General features: G+C 33.7%; 1 protein-coding gene across 2 annotated transcripts in view; it reads right to left on the bottom strand.

Moving 5' to 3' along the window:
- ROCK2 (Rho associated coiled-coil containing protein kinase 2) overlaps positions 1 to 16,753 on the bottom strand; it is a 102,740-nt gene that overhangs the window by 54,099 nt on the left and 31,888 nt on the right. For both annotated transcript variants that reach the window (XM_054569630.1, XM_054569636.1), the window contains exons 2-3: positions 3,853 to 3,934; positions 2,902 to 3,002 (exon numbers count right to left, since the gene is read on the bottom strand). In XM_054569630.1, the coding sequence (XP_054425605.1) occupies positions 2,902 to 3,002; positions 3,853 to 3,934 (183 nt within the window). The remainder of the gene's footprint in view (positions 1 to 2,901; positions 3,003 to 3,852; positions 3,935 to 16,753) is intronic.

Here is a 16,753-nt window from a genome sequence, read left to right as displayed (position 1 = left end):
CAATTAAATTACATAAGAAGTCTGTATTTGTTGGCATATAAAAATGGTTTTGACCACACAGCAAAGAAAATGGACCCTGGAGTCCTCTGCCTAGGCTCACATCTCAGTTCAATTACTTAGTAGCTGTGTGAATTTTGGCAGGTTATTTATCCTACCTACCCAAATCTCTCCAGCTGTAAAATGGGCATAAGAGTAATAATATCTATCTAAAAGGACTGTTGCGAAGATTGGTTACTAAATTGCTTAGAAGCCTTCCTGGATTGTTGTAATTGCTATAAAAGTATATGTTACTATTTATTGTTATATTAAAAACTCAAGTTACAAAACCAGTACATAATATGATCCCTCTCTCTCTCTATATAAATAACATGCACATATATTATACATAATTTTAGAACCAGAAAAGTTGGGAAGTTACACATCAAGATAACAAAAGTGGTTCTCTCTCAGTAGTGGAACCACAGGTGATTTTAAAAAGTATAATGTTGGCTTTTCTCCTTTTCTCATTATTCTACAATAAACATATTCATCAAATAAATTTAAAAAAATTTAATTTCAAGGAGGAATTGATGTAACTTTTATAACTCAATGGGGAAGGGAAAGATTTCAATTTTCCTACAATAAAAAGTTAGGATAAAATATAAATATCCAGTAAACATAATATGACACTACTTTTCCAACAGTCCACAAATGTTTCCAATTATCAATGCACTCCACCTAACCCTAAACAGTTAAGAGTGAGAATGCATTCACATGCTTTTTTGTGTAGTTTTAAATATGACAACCACCAGGAAAATATTTAATATCACTTAACACCTTCCTTAAGAACATGTGGAGTAGACAATATTACAAAGCCAACTAAAGATAAGGTCCTGAAATGCCAAAATAATAAAATATAACTTCAAAAATTATAATGCTAAAAATACTTGCATTGTTAACCATGAAAACTTGTTTTTATAACTCCCCCCCAAAAAGAATCATATGTAAGTAATTCCTAACATATATGCATTATGTTTTAAAAAGATTAATTTATAACTCTATTCTTAGACCACCGCTGCTTTTTGACACTATAGTTCTGGCCAGCTCACAATAAAAGCTCCATGAATGCAGCTGCCTTATGTGAGTACCTATGTAATGTATTGTCAATACTTATAATGGTACCTGACATTCAATAAACATTTGTTAATCAATAAACCAAAGGAATATTTGAAGAACAATGTATAACAGAGATGAAAACTATGTATTGACCTTAAGAAAACATTTGTGAGGTTACAAATTGTAACTTACTTTTTCAAAGAGGGTTATATCCAAGAGAAGTTAGTAAACATTAAAAAAGAAAAAGCAGCAGCAAGTATGCATACTGTGGTCAAAAGGTGATGTCGCTGAAGCTCACCCCAGCATACAAATATACTGTTATTGGTTGAATTGTGTGTTGTTCTTTCCCCACCACCTCCAAAGTCATATTTTGAAGTCCAAACCACCAGTACCTCAGAATGTGACTGTACCTGGAGATACGGTCTTTAAATAGGGAGGTTAAAATGAGACAGGTAGGGTGGGCCCTAATCCAATCTGTCTGGTGTCCTTATAAGAGAAACTTAGAAACGATATTAAGGCAGTCCAAACTTTACTTATTTACCACATCACCAACAACTCTTGCCTTGTCCACATTCAAGAAACAGCATTCTTTTACCCATAATTACTATTAAGCAATCTATTCCTTGAGTTCTTCACATCCGAGTATAGGTCATCATTCTGTTTAAATTTCACTTCTATCTGGTCAATCATCTTCCCAATTGATGATTTTTAGATTTGGGCTCGTCGTATAAAATTATCCTCATACTTCAGTTTTAACTCATTTGCAAAGTTATTCAACATTCCATCACTGCCTCCATAAAATTTATTAATAAAATGTTTAATAAGAGAGAAAGAACCCTAGAACCTGTCCTTTGAGATCTCTGTCCAAGGTACCATTCGTGCCTTCATCAGCCTCAACAGAATTACAGCTATTAAATTAGTTATAATTTAATATAATTTAGCTGCCCACCCATATGTTTATCCATTGACATTTCTCCATATCATCCTCATGTATGTCAGACTTTTTTAAATCTATTGTGGATGCATATTACACCCATTGCACTACCCTGATCCACAAGTTCAATAAACCTATCAGAGAAGGGAGTGAAAGGGGAAACAAGCCAGACATTAGCCTGCCATGACTGGTTCCTACTTGTTCCTAGAGAAACCTAGGCTGCTGGTATATAGTAATCACTGCTTTTCTTGGTGCTCGGTCAAGAAGAGTAAAACACTGTTGAGTGATAAACAGAATTTGTCTCCAAAATTCAACTATAAGGTCACAAACAGGAGTCTCATACTCAGGTGATGGAAACAGGATTATTACCATAGTTCCTCATTTAACACTATAAATAAAATATTAATCACAAACATAATATTTCTAGTTGGTTCCACTTTGACGGTAAAGGTAAATTACATATATACTTTCAGTTATTACAGTGTCTTTGTCAGGTTTCTCATATATCTAAATAAACCTCAAGTTAATTAATCAGAGATGTTACTAATCTGTACATACTAAGGAAAACGCAGTAGTTCTGGTAAAATATTAACGAGGCAGATCATGTGTGCAGCCAAGGTGGCCTTCTTCTAAATCTCACTGCTTCAGAGCTGGTGAGAGATTGGGTGTTTATAGCACAATTGCCTCCTTTTATAAAATGATGAACACACTGAGGCGCTCAGATGGAACGACTTGACCAACCTCAGGAAGCTAATTCTGGCATGGCTGGGCCTAGAAATTAGAGGTACTCCAGGGTTACAGAAAATGTTTCACAAAACTATGTGGTCAAAATAATAATAATAATAATTAGTACAATACAAATACGTTCTTACCAATTGAACCTCGCCAAAAGCTCCTCTTCCAATAACCTTTACAACATCGTAGTCTTCTGCCTTCATTTGTAGACCTCTGATTTTTTTCACAATTTTCTCATCTACAATAAAAAAATCACATTTGTAATATTAATCATCATAATTATAAATATTTTAAATAATCACCATATTTGTAAACAATTTTTTATTTCAAGAAAGTGGGCTTAGTTTTCAGCAAAATCTATTAGTTTTTAAAGGTTGCTATTTAAAAACCTAAGCTACACATTAACTTTATGTCAAAGAACAAAAATGCTATGGTTTATTAACACACTTAAACAAACACTACTGATTACCAAAGAGTAGCAGTTAAGCTATTCTGTTTCTGACTCTGCTGCTTGGCAAGTTAGATGACAGCGGAAACAGTGATGACTCAAACAATCCTGAGTGCATTCTAAATCATGGAAGCAAGCTGCCATAAAATTACTTGCAGGGCTAACTTAGTAATGAATTTGGGTAATCTGTTTCTTTAGCGATCATGTACTGTAGATATGGTAACTATATGAACAAATAGTAAGAATCACCACATATATGGCAATAATTGTTACTACATTATCTTCATTAACTAGGCTGAAATATCTACATTTATTCAAACATAATTAAGTCTTTTAGATAATGTAAAGGTTAAGTCGTAGAGTATTAATATTAATTTAAAACTTCTCTTGGAATTGCCATAATCAGTCCAAAAACTACTAGTCTTAATAATTTATACAAAACCTTGAACATTACCTACTTTATATGCTACAATTGGTTCTGCAGTTTTGCTTTAAAAATAAAGACTATTGAGTGGCAAGCTAAAAATTACTTAAGTTAAATAAGTTAATAAGTTTATGAACTTCAATAATATTAATCAAACATAAATCTCTCATCAAACTATTGTTATGGGATGAAATATGAAAAATTTTATATACTTACATCTATTTAAGAAATTATCTATATTCTTGTTTTTCCTTAAAGCAGGAAAATCCAAATCAAGGACCAAGGAATTTAAGCCATCCTATTTAACAAAAAATAAAAAGAGGAAGAAGTTGTTATAATTTCCAAGCATTTAAAAAAAATGTCTTTACATTTTATTATACATTGTTCTTGCTGAATGTCAATACACTTTGATATAAACTTGCCCAGTGGCTCCACATCAGATGCCTTTAACTGATTTCCTATCTCTGTCAGAGAATATTAGGATTGACCCTATCATGTTTTATTTTGTTCTTTTAGCCAACAGAAAAAGTCATTTTAAAATATGCATCCACTATTATTTTTGTTGGTTTGGTATCTTTTCTCTCTTCAAGTGCCCAGTTAAAATTTCACCAAACTTTTGACTTTAAAAAACACACCCAGACTAAGGGAGTTGCCATTCACTCAACAATTGTTAACTTCGTGCCTAGTGCAAAGAGAAAATCAAAAAATAAATAAGACACTAACTATCTTTACTTCAGGGAACTTTAGCCTCAAAATTTCATTTCCCCTAAGAACATGAAAACAGGATGATGTACCGTTCTGATTTCTATTTTCTTCTTTAAGTTTTCTATGTTTTCCAGACTTTCGACAAGAATGCATTAAATTTATAATCAAAATAGGAAAAAGCACCTATATAATAACTTGGTGGGGGTGAAAAAAAAAAACTAAGAAACTAAGTCTCAGATTGGATATGCTTGTGTAGGAAACCGCATTTCTAAAACACTACCTTATATGTTGTTTCGTCTCCAAGTAACTCTGAAGAGGACAGGATAAAATACACTCATTTTAAAAATAAACAAACTAGAGCTCAAATTAAGTGACTTAGACTTGCCCTATGTCATGGTATTAGGAAAGGACTAGGAGGCTACTACCCTAAACCTCTGAGGCCCTACAGACTTAACTCATCCCCTAGTCCCAATGACTATACTAAACCAAAGGGCACTAACTTGGAAGGGCCAAGAAGGAAGCTGGAGGACTGCAGAAAACAAAGCAGCAATAAAGAGACCTTTTGGGTACTATACTTTACCATTCAGTTATATTTTCAATTTTCATTACTTAAAAAATCTCAATGCTTTATGAAAGCACTCTTCAATAACACAACAGCAGAGATGCTAAGAGTCATAATTATGATTATGACTCTTGATTATGACTCTTAAAATGTAAAGTGTAAACATTTTCAATTGCAATTAAAATTTTTACCCCACTGGTATCATGAATACAGATACACAAAACAATCTAAATTCTCCTTAACTGAAAGAAAAAGAACACATTAAAAATAATAAATATTCAACTTCCAGTCAAGTTGAGATCGTTAAATTCACTTTGAGACTACCCACCCCATGCCAACAATTCCCTCTCCAGGACAGCTGAACCGCTTTTCAAAGATTTCATCATTTTATCATATTAGGCTATTAATTTTGGTATTTTAAAAAGTTTAAAATGTAAAATCTGAATCACTGATATTTATAGATATATCCATATTTATACTCTGTATTAAAATTTCAAATCAAAGAAAGGTGTTTTCACGTGGACAGCATTATTTTATACCACCATTAACCTCCAAAGGAAGAAAAAAAATTTAAATGATAAGGCATAAGCTTTTATTATTACAAGAATTAATATCTTTCTCTAGTTCAAAGACTTTCCAAATAGAATATAAACATTTCATAGTGAAATGATAAAATGCATTAAAATCTCCATCTATACATAATGAAGACAAAAGAAATTTTTCTTAGAAACAAAACTACAGCCTGACATTAGTAAAAGGACTGAATCCTCGCTTACCCCATACCCTCCCCAAGTTATCACAAATAGAGGGGGAAAAACCTGAAGATGGTTTATAAATATTTCCCATAATATCCCCTACTAGTGTACATTCAGAGTGCTTTCTCAGCAGTTGAAATACTTGAGGAGATGTTTGACTAAACAAAATACCATTTTGGTTTTTTAAACCATTTTTTAAAAAACAAATATTTCATTTGTACACTTTTATTTTTATATAGAACTAATTTTTGAATGATACTATGGAACTTCAATCTGCTAATAACTTATATTAGAAGAAAATGTAGGGAATAATATGTAATTATAAATGTATATAAATATACTTGAGGTTTTATGTAATTTTACATACATAAAAATATTTAAATTTACATTTTAAATGTATTCTATTTACCATCACTTTAAGAAATGAATTCTGAAATTTTTAAGTATACTAATTTTTAGTACATGAAATTAATACTGAAACTCAGTCTATGGGTTAGCGCAGCACTTAATTGAAAGCCTGTATCTATAGCTTTCCTCACCATGCAATGTCATATACACCTTAAACAGTTAGACTGTTTTTTCAGCATCTGTGATTTGTACTGTGATTCTTTTCTTAGAAAGTGATACTAAAACCGAGATAAAGAAAAACATTTTTAAAGACTGAAACTTACATTAAAGAAAAGCACACAACCAAAACTTCAAAGAAGTGAAGAAAATTAACACTTTGTCCCTTTCCCCTCTTCCAAATGCATAGAAATGATGGGAAATCATTTAGAAGTCATAGCCCCACTGAAACAAAACAAAACGTCACTACCACAAAATACTCAAGGACCAGAAAGAAAAATCACAAGCAATAAGTAGGAGCTAAAGTCACAAGGATCTACTAGACTTCAAGGCAGAAAGCAATAACACCAATGACTGAGAATTCAAAGGGACCAAAACCAGACTGATTACTGGGAAAGCAGCTGGAGTGAAAATCCCAGCTCTTAAGACACTAAAAAAATTTCTACTGCCCAGGTTTTATATGAAACTGCATAACTAGCTGAGTCAGACATAGCTTTCAATCAAATCTTGAGCTACACCACTAGAGCTTGCCCAGTTACTAGATCTTAAATACTACTAGGAGAGAAATGTAAATCAGCTCCAATATGAGAACTAACTTGAGTTGTCTCTATGGGAAGAGTTAGCAGAGGAGGAAGAGAGAAAAATGTGTTATCTTACTGCCTTCCTGAATAAACAGGTATAAGCCAACACCCAATTTCCCCCATTACAATTACTATGATGGAAAAAACACATATAAAATGGCTTATTTCTCTAAAATTTCCCGAACACAGAACCTTTTATACTTTAGTTAGGACGGAATGAAGTATTGGACTTGACTTCACTTTCATTATAAACTGCTTTTAAATATCTAATTGTTTTTAAATATCTAAATAAAATGCACCCCCCCCCCAAAAGGAAGGAAAGCCTTCATCAACCTAGAATGTCTGAAGTGATAAGCACAATGATAAAGAATCCCTTGTAGGCATTTCAATTGCTAAATGCAGGATAAATTATCCTTTAGCTGAAAATTTTGTAGTTATGAGTTGTTGGCAATGGGTAGTATTTAAAGCCATAAAACTGGGTAAGATCGTTTTAGGACTAGGTGCAGAGAAACAAAAAAGAATCAAGGATGGAGCCCTGGGATACACCAATATTAAGAGACTGGGAAGAAGAGGGGACTGAGAAGGAACCAGTACAGCAGAAAGAAAATCAAGACTGCTGCGGTGTCTTGGAAGTCAGGTGAGTCAACATGAATGTTAAGTCCAGTAAATCAAGACTAAGAATTTAGCCATTTCAAGGTCATCAGTAACTTTTTAAGAGCTATTAAGATTATAAATTTGATATTTCCAAATCACTGTTTACCACCTTCTGCATGCTTTTGTTTTACTATAACTGCTGTACTTTTATTTTAAAAACAAAACAAAAACCTCCTTTAAGAAGTTGCTTTGAATTCATAGATCCTAAACAATATCTAACCTTCAACTTAACCATAAATTATGTAATATCTTATATTTCATAATCTACCAAAAACTGTAACCAAATTATACAGGTCAATACAGTATTTATTAATAAGAATTTTTCTTGACTACTTTGTGCCATGTGCTGTGCAAACCATTTTACACGCAGTCAACATTTTAATCCTCATGAATGTATAAGCTAGGTACCCATATCATTATACCCACGTCACTAGGCACAGAAATGGACATTAAAACACTTGCCCAAGCCAACAGTTTGTAAGTGACAGAACTAGAATTTTATGAGATGATTGTACTTTAAAGTTCTTCCTCAACAGAACACTGAACATCTGCTGTACAGATAAGTGACCAGGAAATGTTATTTAAATCAATTTGTGATACATTTCCTCCTATTATTACAACTATAACTACAAATACAAAACTAAAAATAGTGGGACCAAACAAATGCATCATTAGCAAATAAAATACAAATTTTAAGCCATCCTAGATGTACACAGAACACTTTATTAAACTTAAGTATATTCCATTTTATTTTTTATAGTACACTATTCCACCTAGAAATAGTGAAATCATATTAATTGATCTATCATTTATCAATATCAGTTGCATAAATCCTTTATTTTACAATATAGCATTGTAATTACATTAATCTAAAATATCAGCCAAATTAAATGACTGGGTGAAAATGTCTTGCATGTGGTCTGTGTAATACAGAATAACTTCACTATAAGCTTGAGTACCTAATTTAATGAAGAGTAAGAACAGTTTTCCTGTTTGCTTATATAAATCTTTAGCTACCGAGAGGTATAGTAAAATCAGCTGTTAAAATGCCCTACTGCCTCAAAACAATAATGGCTGGTACATTAATGAAGTAACAGGTATGTAATAGAATAACATTTATATTTCAGACTAACACATAAAGGGAGAATCATGTCAAATACTAGTTTAAAACCTGAACTCTGAACTGTGGGAACCCTCCTTAAACAAGGAACACTGTTCACACTGATTTTAAGCCTTTCTGAAGTCTGTATGTATTTGAACAGGCTCCTGACTTCTAGACCCCTAATTTGTAAAACAGATATGATAACCTATAAAATCCTTCCGGTGAACTGTTCTCTCCTATAAAATTGATTATATATATAGTCAAGCAAAGAAAGGTAACAGGAGTGGTATTTTTGGACCTTTGTCTCGGGTTCCAATATGGCTCAGCATGGGCAAGACAAGATCCATATTACTCATTTTCCCTTTTGCCTCACTCATAAGCATGGCTCAGCATGTACTCTTCCAGCTCCTGCCTTCATTTAAAACCTTGATTTTTGTATTCTGTTCATGGATTTTTGCATTTTGATAAAATATTAATCGTAATTAATGGTAATTTTTGGCACCCTTTAAGTTTTGTGCCCAAGGCAAGTGCCTCACAGACTTCACCCCAGTCCCAGTCCTGGTCCCAAGAAGAGACTGAAATGTTTACAATTAAACAGTTATTAACTAGTATATTTCAGTGATTTTCAACCTTTTTCATCTCATAGCACACAACCTAATTACTAAAATTATGTGCCGACCTGGCAAAAAAAACAGGTATAATTTTGATTCACGCACACCAGATGGTTGTATTGGCTGTTGCTTTTTTTAAATATGACAATCTAAGGGAAAAGATGTCAGTGCCCACGACTAAACAGACAGGTACTGCATGTTTTAAAACTTCTCTCTGGTGTATTTTAATTTTAAAGGAATGTGCAGCGAATAACATTATTAATTTGATTAATGTTTTAGAAGGAGAATTACTCAAAGATTTAAGTGTCAAGTTAGTAACAGTACTAATGGTGATAGTGCTGCTCTGACAATAATGAAACCGCTACTATTTACAGAGTGCTTGGATACCAGAAACTATGCCAAACACTTTATGTAACGTTTAATTTCCATGAAGTTAAAATTAAATTAATCATTTAATTTTCCAAGCAGATTGTGGAAAAGATGTCGTTATCATCAGTTTTTAATTGAAAAAATTATGCCTAGAGTAATTTCCCAGAATTGCATAGCAAGGTTGGGATTGAGCCCAATGCTGATTCAACTACTACTTAGTATTTTAAATATTTTAAGTAGGTTCTAAATTTTTTCTAAAAATATTACATTAATGGGAAGATATGAATCAAAGTACTATTCATAATGTGGTATGTTGTTCAGAAACATATGAACCAAATTAAGATCAAGTTACACTTGTATTACTGGACTTCAGTTTATAAATCAACAATCGTATCTTTTCCTTTTTGTTGGAGGAAAGTTTTCCTCCCTCAAGAAATGTATATTTTATTACTCCCTACAGATTAAAATAGAAAATCAGCAACTGAAACACCTCCCCATTATAAACTACTAGAAAAATTAATACATCATCTGTCTGATTCCTATTCTTGATTTAACATTGGTATTCAATTGAAAAACTACTGCAGATAAAATTAGAGTTACTATTCTAATACTGATTACAAACAAATCAGACTTCCAAAAATTGTTTTTCATATCTGTAATTCAAAAAATTAAATACCATACATAAACTTTGGGGCAAAAAAACCCCCACCAAACCCTGATCATTTGGGATATAAAATATACAGGGAGAAAAAATGCTGGGATTATTAGTCTTCCTAATCTGCACTAATAGTACATATATAAAGCAAATTTATAAAATACATGGCCTCCGTATTCTGATATTACAATAATAATGTAGTTCACCAGGATCCTTGTCTTAAGCAAAGTGGTTCAACAGCAATATAAGTACACTGGTGGCAAGGTCTGTTTATACTGCGTGCTCCATCAGAGAGGCACTCGAGGGAAGACTGGATTACTTAAAAGGAAAATAAAGGCACGTGAAAGCAGAATAACCTACACTTTATGGGCATTCTGGAGCAAAAGGGAGAGAGAAAGAAAAAGAAACGGATTTTACGGCATAGTCTATCTAGTAACTGAGGATGTTGGAGACAATGAGGACCAACAACAGAAAGCCAACATTTGTTTATTATCTTTGGTGAGTGGGGAGGAGAAGCCACTTTGACAACAGAGCAGTTCCAGAATTTTTTAAATTTTGAAAGTAAAACAGATAAAAGGCATTGTTTTCTAGTACTTTGTTTACAGAAGGTAAAACTTGGTGACATTTCCACTCAATGACAAAAAACCAGTCCTCTAAACCTGTTTCCAGTCAATTGTTCAATTAACTAAATCAACAGAAACTTCTCTTCTATTTTATAACTAGAAGTCTGCCCATATGGTTTCTACCCACCAAGAATCTAAATACAGAAAATCATTTTTCCACAAGTTATGAAGTCAAATTTCAGCTTTATCTCCAAAGGGTCCCTATACATATAAGATGAATCACTCAATAAATATTGGTTATTATCATTTCCATTATTTTCAGTATTACCTAAATACAAACTTTGCATTTATGGATTAAGTAATTCAAGAGATGGAGTATTTAAAGGTGTTTTAAATTTGACTTTAACATCTAAACCTATTGGCACATCTTTGATTACCAACAGATGGAACCAAAAACCATCTCCTCACTAATTTAATGTGTTCCATAGAGAAAACTACTTTACTTTAAAAAATTTCATTCTAACATCTATATCACAGGGCTAGTCTGATAACTAATGAAGTATTGTTTATGAAGCCAAATGAAATAAAAGTCTGCAAAGTACTAGTAGCTGTACCTGCTTTTGTGATGACTGGACTTACATGGTAATCAATTTTAAAAACTCTTACTCCCAAGTAATTTTTAATCTTACTTCAATTTTATATAGCTTAAAATTTTATTTCGGCCAATTAAAATGTGGGGGACATTGCATATGACACATAAGCATTCCAAGCAACATTACTTACAATAGTAAAAATTCAAAGCAACCTAAAAATCTTGACCAGAAAAACAAAGTAAATTTTACTAAAGCTTGTTAGAGCTATATTAAGAAATTATTAAAAACGATGGTTATAATACAACGTAGGGAATATAGTCAATAATACTGTAATAACTATGTACGATGCCAGCTAGTACTAAATTTCCCAGGGGGAGCACTTCATAAATTATATGAATGTCTAACCATTATGCAGTATACCTGAAATTAATATAAGTGTCAACTGTAATAAAAAATTAAAAAGTAAAATAAAATAAAAAAATAAAATTGTTAACATGACTAAGCATTACTAGAGCCATCATATGGAAAAAATCAAATGAACTTTTGGCCAACCCAATATTATCTATAGGTCTCCATATCTCTATTGAAAGATATTTTATTTTAAATTCCTATAAAGATCACAATAAAGATTCAAATTTTGAGCAAAACTTTGAGCAACATTTTTTTGGATTCCAGAGAACTCCCAGGAAGGGGTTGGGCAGAAGATATGATTTGCAGGAGGCCGAAAACAGTGACATCTAAAATCTAACATTGTGGACACTCACTCCTGTGGTCCCCTTAACATTATTATTACCAATAATTGTAACACCACCATAATCTCAATTTTAAACATCCTACTCATTAACCACTTCCCTCTTATCTTCCCGGTTAATACCTCAATTCCAAAAATCTTTTGACTCACCAGAAACCCTCAATCCAGATCCTGTCATTTCCCATTGTCTTTCACCCTCTCCACTTCTATATTCACTCCCTATAACTTAAATCCTTGTCATTCATAATAATCACTGCCCTGCACTTACCCTCTTGTTCTTCTCACTTAATCATACTCTCCTGGAAAAACCACATCACTGGTTAAATCCAATTCTTCCTGCTCAGTACTTGCATCTCCTAAAGCTAAACTTAAGAATAGCACACAATCATGCTCAAGTGGCTCTTAGCTTACTGGCAACCCTAGACTATTTCCCTGGTTCATTTTCTCTCCTATTTTCCTCCCAGATGATTACAAATTTTTTCCTCTCTCCTCCTGGATGATTTAAATTTTTTTCCCCCTCTCTCCTCAAACCTCAAAAATCAGCTCTCCCAATCTCATTCTCAGCTAAGTTCTGACTTCTTAAACCTTAGGAACTCTCACAAGCTCTCATTGCCAAATCTGTTTATATTCCTGCACCTGTACCCACATATTCTACTTTCTTTCCTGCTCTTATATTACAGTCCTAGCTTCAGCCAGTCCCTCTACTATGCACTACTCCCCCATCCCCACTTGCCTACTAAAAGACAATGCTACAGCAATTCTCCTCTGTCCCCCACCAGAGCCATCCCATCATCTCTCCATCTCAGTCTCTCTCTACATGATCACTACCATTGCCATGTTATTTCTCTCACTTGTGAAAAAAAAGAAAAAGAAAATCCCTTGACTCCATTTCCCATACAGCTATGATCTCATTTATTCCTTTCCCTTTGTAGGGAAATTCCTTAAAAGAGTTATCTACAACATGTATTTTTAGCTCTTCTCCTCCTATTCTCTTTAGAACTTACTCCACTCAATTTCCCCACTCTCTGCCATCACCTCCACCATCAAATTATCTAAACTGTTCTCAAATCTATCAATGACCTCCACATTGCTAACCCGATGATCATTTCTCGGACCACATTTCACTAGACCGACAAACATCTTTGAACTATCCTTCACTATCTACTTCTTGAAAATCTTTCTTCATTTGATTTTGATGAAAATGCATTCACATGGTTTCCCAAGGATGTCTCTGGCTGCCCTTTCTCAGTCTTCTTTGCTGGCTTTCTTCTCAGTCCTTGGGCCTCTCCCCTTTTAAATCTGCTCACTTCACAAGAGATTTCATCTTGCCTCTAAGTGCCGATGCTTCCAAATGCATTATCTCTATCTCAGATACCTAAAATCCTAAATTCTAGACTCAAATCTCCACTTGCCTATGTGACATCCCGCTTATCCAGATATCTAATAAAATCTCAAATACAATATCCAAAACTGTGCCCTACTCATTTCTACTGCAAACACTTCACCCTTCAGTCTCCCACACCTCAGTTAACGGCAATTTCATCCTTCCAAAACCTCAGGTCAACATCCTTGGTGTCAGCCTTGACTTTTCTGTCTCTCAAGAACCAAAATCCCAACATCCACAAGTCCTCCCAGCATTACCTTCAAAAGGAATTCAGAATTCCACTGGTTTTCACTACTCCTACTACCACCATCCTAGTTCAGGACACCATCATTTTACCTGAATTATTGCAAAAACCTACTATTATGTCTCCCTGCTTGCAGTTTTGCTCTCCCCTTTCACCTTCAGATTATTTTCAATACAACAGAGACGATCCATCACTCCTCTGTTCAAAGCCTCCAATGGCTTCCATTTCACTGCGAGTCAAGCACAAATTCCTGGCTTTGATCTACAGAGTCCTTTATAATCAGCCCTTATCCACTTAATTAACTCAATCAAACCTCATCCCCTATTTCTTATTCAGTCTGCTCCAGCCACATTGGCTTTCCAAATGTTTTACAATCATAGCACGTACCCTCCACAAGGGGTAAGTGGGAATGGAGTAAGAAGGTAACTCAGGAGCAGCCTTCACCAGAAAGGACACCTGAGCAGCACCACGGTCCTATACGGTGGAGAGATGGCTTAATATGGAGGAACTAAGCAAATTAGCAACTCTATGATAACAGATACTGCTCTTACTATTGGGAACAGTAAAATATGGGGTATGGGGGAAGCTAGAATGAACACATGGTATTGGCTGGCAATTGGAGTTATCAGTGTAAATTTATGATTATCAATGTATAACGATATAGAAATATAGAAAGATATAAAGATATAGAAATACAGTAATGGGTGCTGTGTGGCTGTACACACACACCTCCCCATGCTTCCTCGATCTGTCCACTGAAGAGGGTCTGAGTACAGAGACATTCCAACAGCAGTGAACCCACCCAGCACCCAGACCATGATTTGGAAATACTACTCCCCACCAAAAGGAATTAAAGCTCCTTGAAGAAATGGCTGATTGCAGGACTAGAGCAGGAAGATGATGACTATAGATGCTGAATGCAGGTGTAGAGTAAGGAGGCGCACAGGGGATAAAATGACACAGAACCACACATATGCACTGCGTCAATGTCAATATTCTGACTTTGTTAATGTCCTATAGTCATGTAAGATACAAACACTGGGGGAAATTAGGTGAAGTGTACATAGGACCATGTTGTATCATTTTTGCAACTTCCTATGAACTTATAATTATTTCAAGATAAAAGTTTTAAGTAAGGAAGTATACAAAGATTGATGGCAACATGTCAAAAGGACATACAAGCGAGTTTAAAGAGCTACCAGTGGAAAATCTGGGACAATTTCAGTATTAAAATAAGTAACAACAGTAATGCAGTATAACCCATTAAATAAAACAAGAATTCTCAATATAAATTGATATGAATAAATTAGTTAATTGTCTTTCTTACAGTGAAATGCCAACTAATAAATGTAGAATATGTGAATCAGAATATCACCATTTGGAACCATCATGGTAAAAATTAATGTAATTGAAAAACATCAATGGATGCCAAAACTAACAAGTAAAAGTGGGAACAGAAACATGATTTGACATAGTCTCAAAGTAACCCCTCGCAAAATACTTATTAATTACAAAGGGAGAGGGGGACTAATAGAAACTTGGCAGACATTGTCTTTAATCAAATAATCAAAGTTAACACTACCTAATGAAATAAACTGTATGACACCAAATAGGATTCATCAAGAAGAACACATCACTTCGGTGAAACTCTAGCCAATAATACAATCTAATATTCAGGCAACATTAAACAAACCCAAACTGAGGAATATTATACAAAATGAGTGGCTTGTAATCTTCATGATTGCGACTAGCATGAAAATCAAGAAAGACTGAGGAACTGATCCAAACTGAAAGAGATTAAAGAAACATGAGAGCTGGATGCAATGCATAATTCTGGATTAGATCCTTTTGATCTAAAGAACATTACTATTTGGGCACCTAACAAAACTTGAATGAGGTCTCTAAGCTAAGTACATACAGAAGTTTTTAAAATGTTTCTGTAAACCTGAATTTTTTTCCAAATAAAAAGGTTTTTTTGTTTGTTTTTAAAATCATACCAGTGACTTAGGACCTTTCGATTTGCTATTTTCTCCTGTCTGAAATACTCATACCTCTTCTACTTCCATCAGGTCTTTAGTTAAAAGTCACACTTTCAGAAATACCTTAATATCTTAACTGTGAATCCCTTATAAAGGCATATCTTCCTCTTTGTTTTACTTTTTTCCCTTATTACCATAAATCATTATCTTACATACAATTAACTTAATTACTTATTATTTTCCAGCTCCCCATTAAAATGTAAACTGATGCAGGGAATTTTTATCTGCTTTGTTCACTGCCACATTCCCAGGGCCTAATCCAGGGCCGAAACCAGGGCTTGGCACCTGGTAGTTGCTAAACAAATATTTATTAAATGACAATGTACACAAAGTCCTTGGAACACAAAGGACTTAAGATACAATTACAAAATAAGTTCACTTTCCAATCATAGCAAGGGAATACTGAAACAGGTAAAAAGAACTCCACTGTTAATCTGATAGCTATGGGACATTAGTCCAAGAAATATGTCTCTAGTATAACTCAATGAGCTAATGTCCCTGTTCTCAGGAGCTTAGTGAGCAAACCTATTTCCATCAAAAAGCAAAGCTCTAATACTGCAGTCAGCTCAGTAACAAGAAAATATCTGTCAACAGCACATAGGAAGTACAGAACAAACAATCCAAATGCTGATAAACAAGAAATAACTGTATCAGACTTGATTGAAAAATACTAATAGAGAAAGCAAATTTTCTCCAGGAAAAAAGAATGACAATGAACTCATATTCAAATAAAGTCAGTGGTACAAACCAAGGGACATATTATAACCAAGGTCTCATATTTTACTACCCCATTTCCTTATAAAACTACCAAGACTATATAAAGCTAATCACAATGATCTCACTTTGTTTACAGTATTAAAAACATACTAAACAGTTTATATTCAAGAAAAATAGTATAAGCCAAAAAAAAGCAAAATGATCTTATGATTTCTACACATGAAGTGGCCAAATTAGTAGCATCTCATTTTTTAAATGCTTTTATCTC

This window comes from Pteronotus mesoamericanus, unplaced genomic scaffold (genome assembly GCF_021234165.1).
Source record: "Pteronotus mesoamericanus isolate MK-2021 breed Mesoamerican mustached bat unplaced genomic scaffold, CSHL_Meso_final contig_101, whole genome shotgun sequence".
NCBI lineage: Eukaryota > Metazoa > Chordata > Mammalia > Chiroptera > Mormoopidae > Pteronotus > Pteronotus mesoamericanus.
This window is presented reverse-complemented; position numbering and strand designations above follow the sequence as displayed.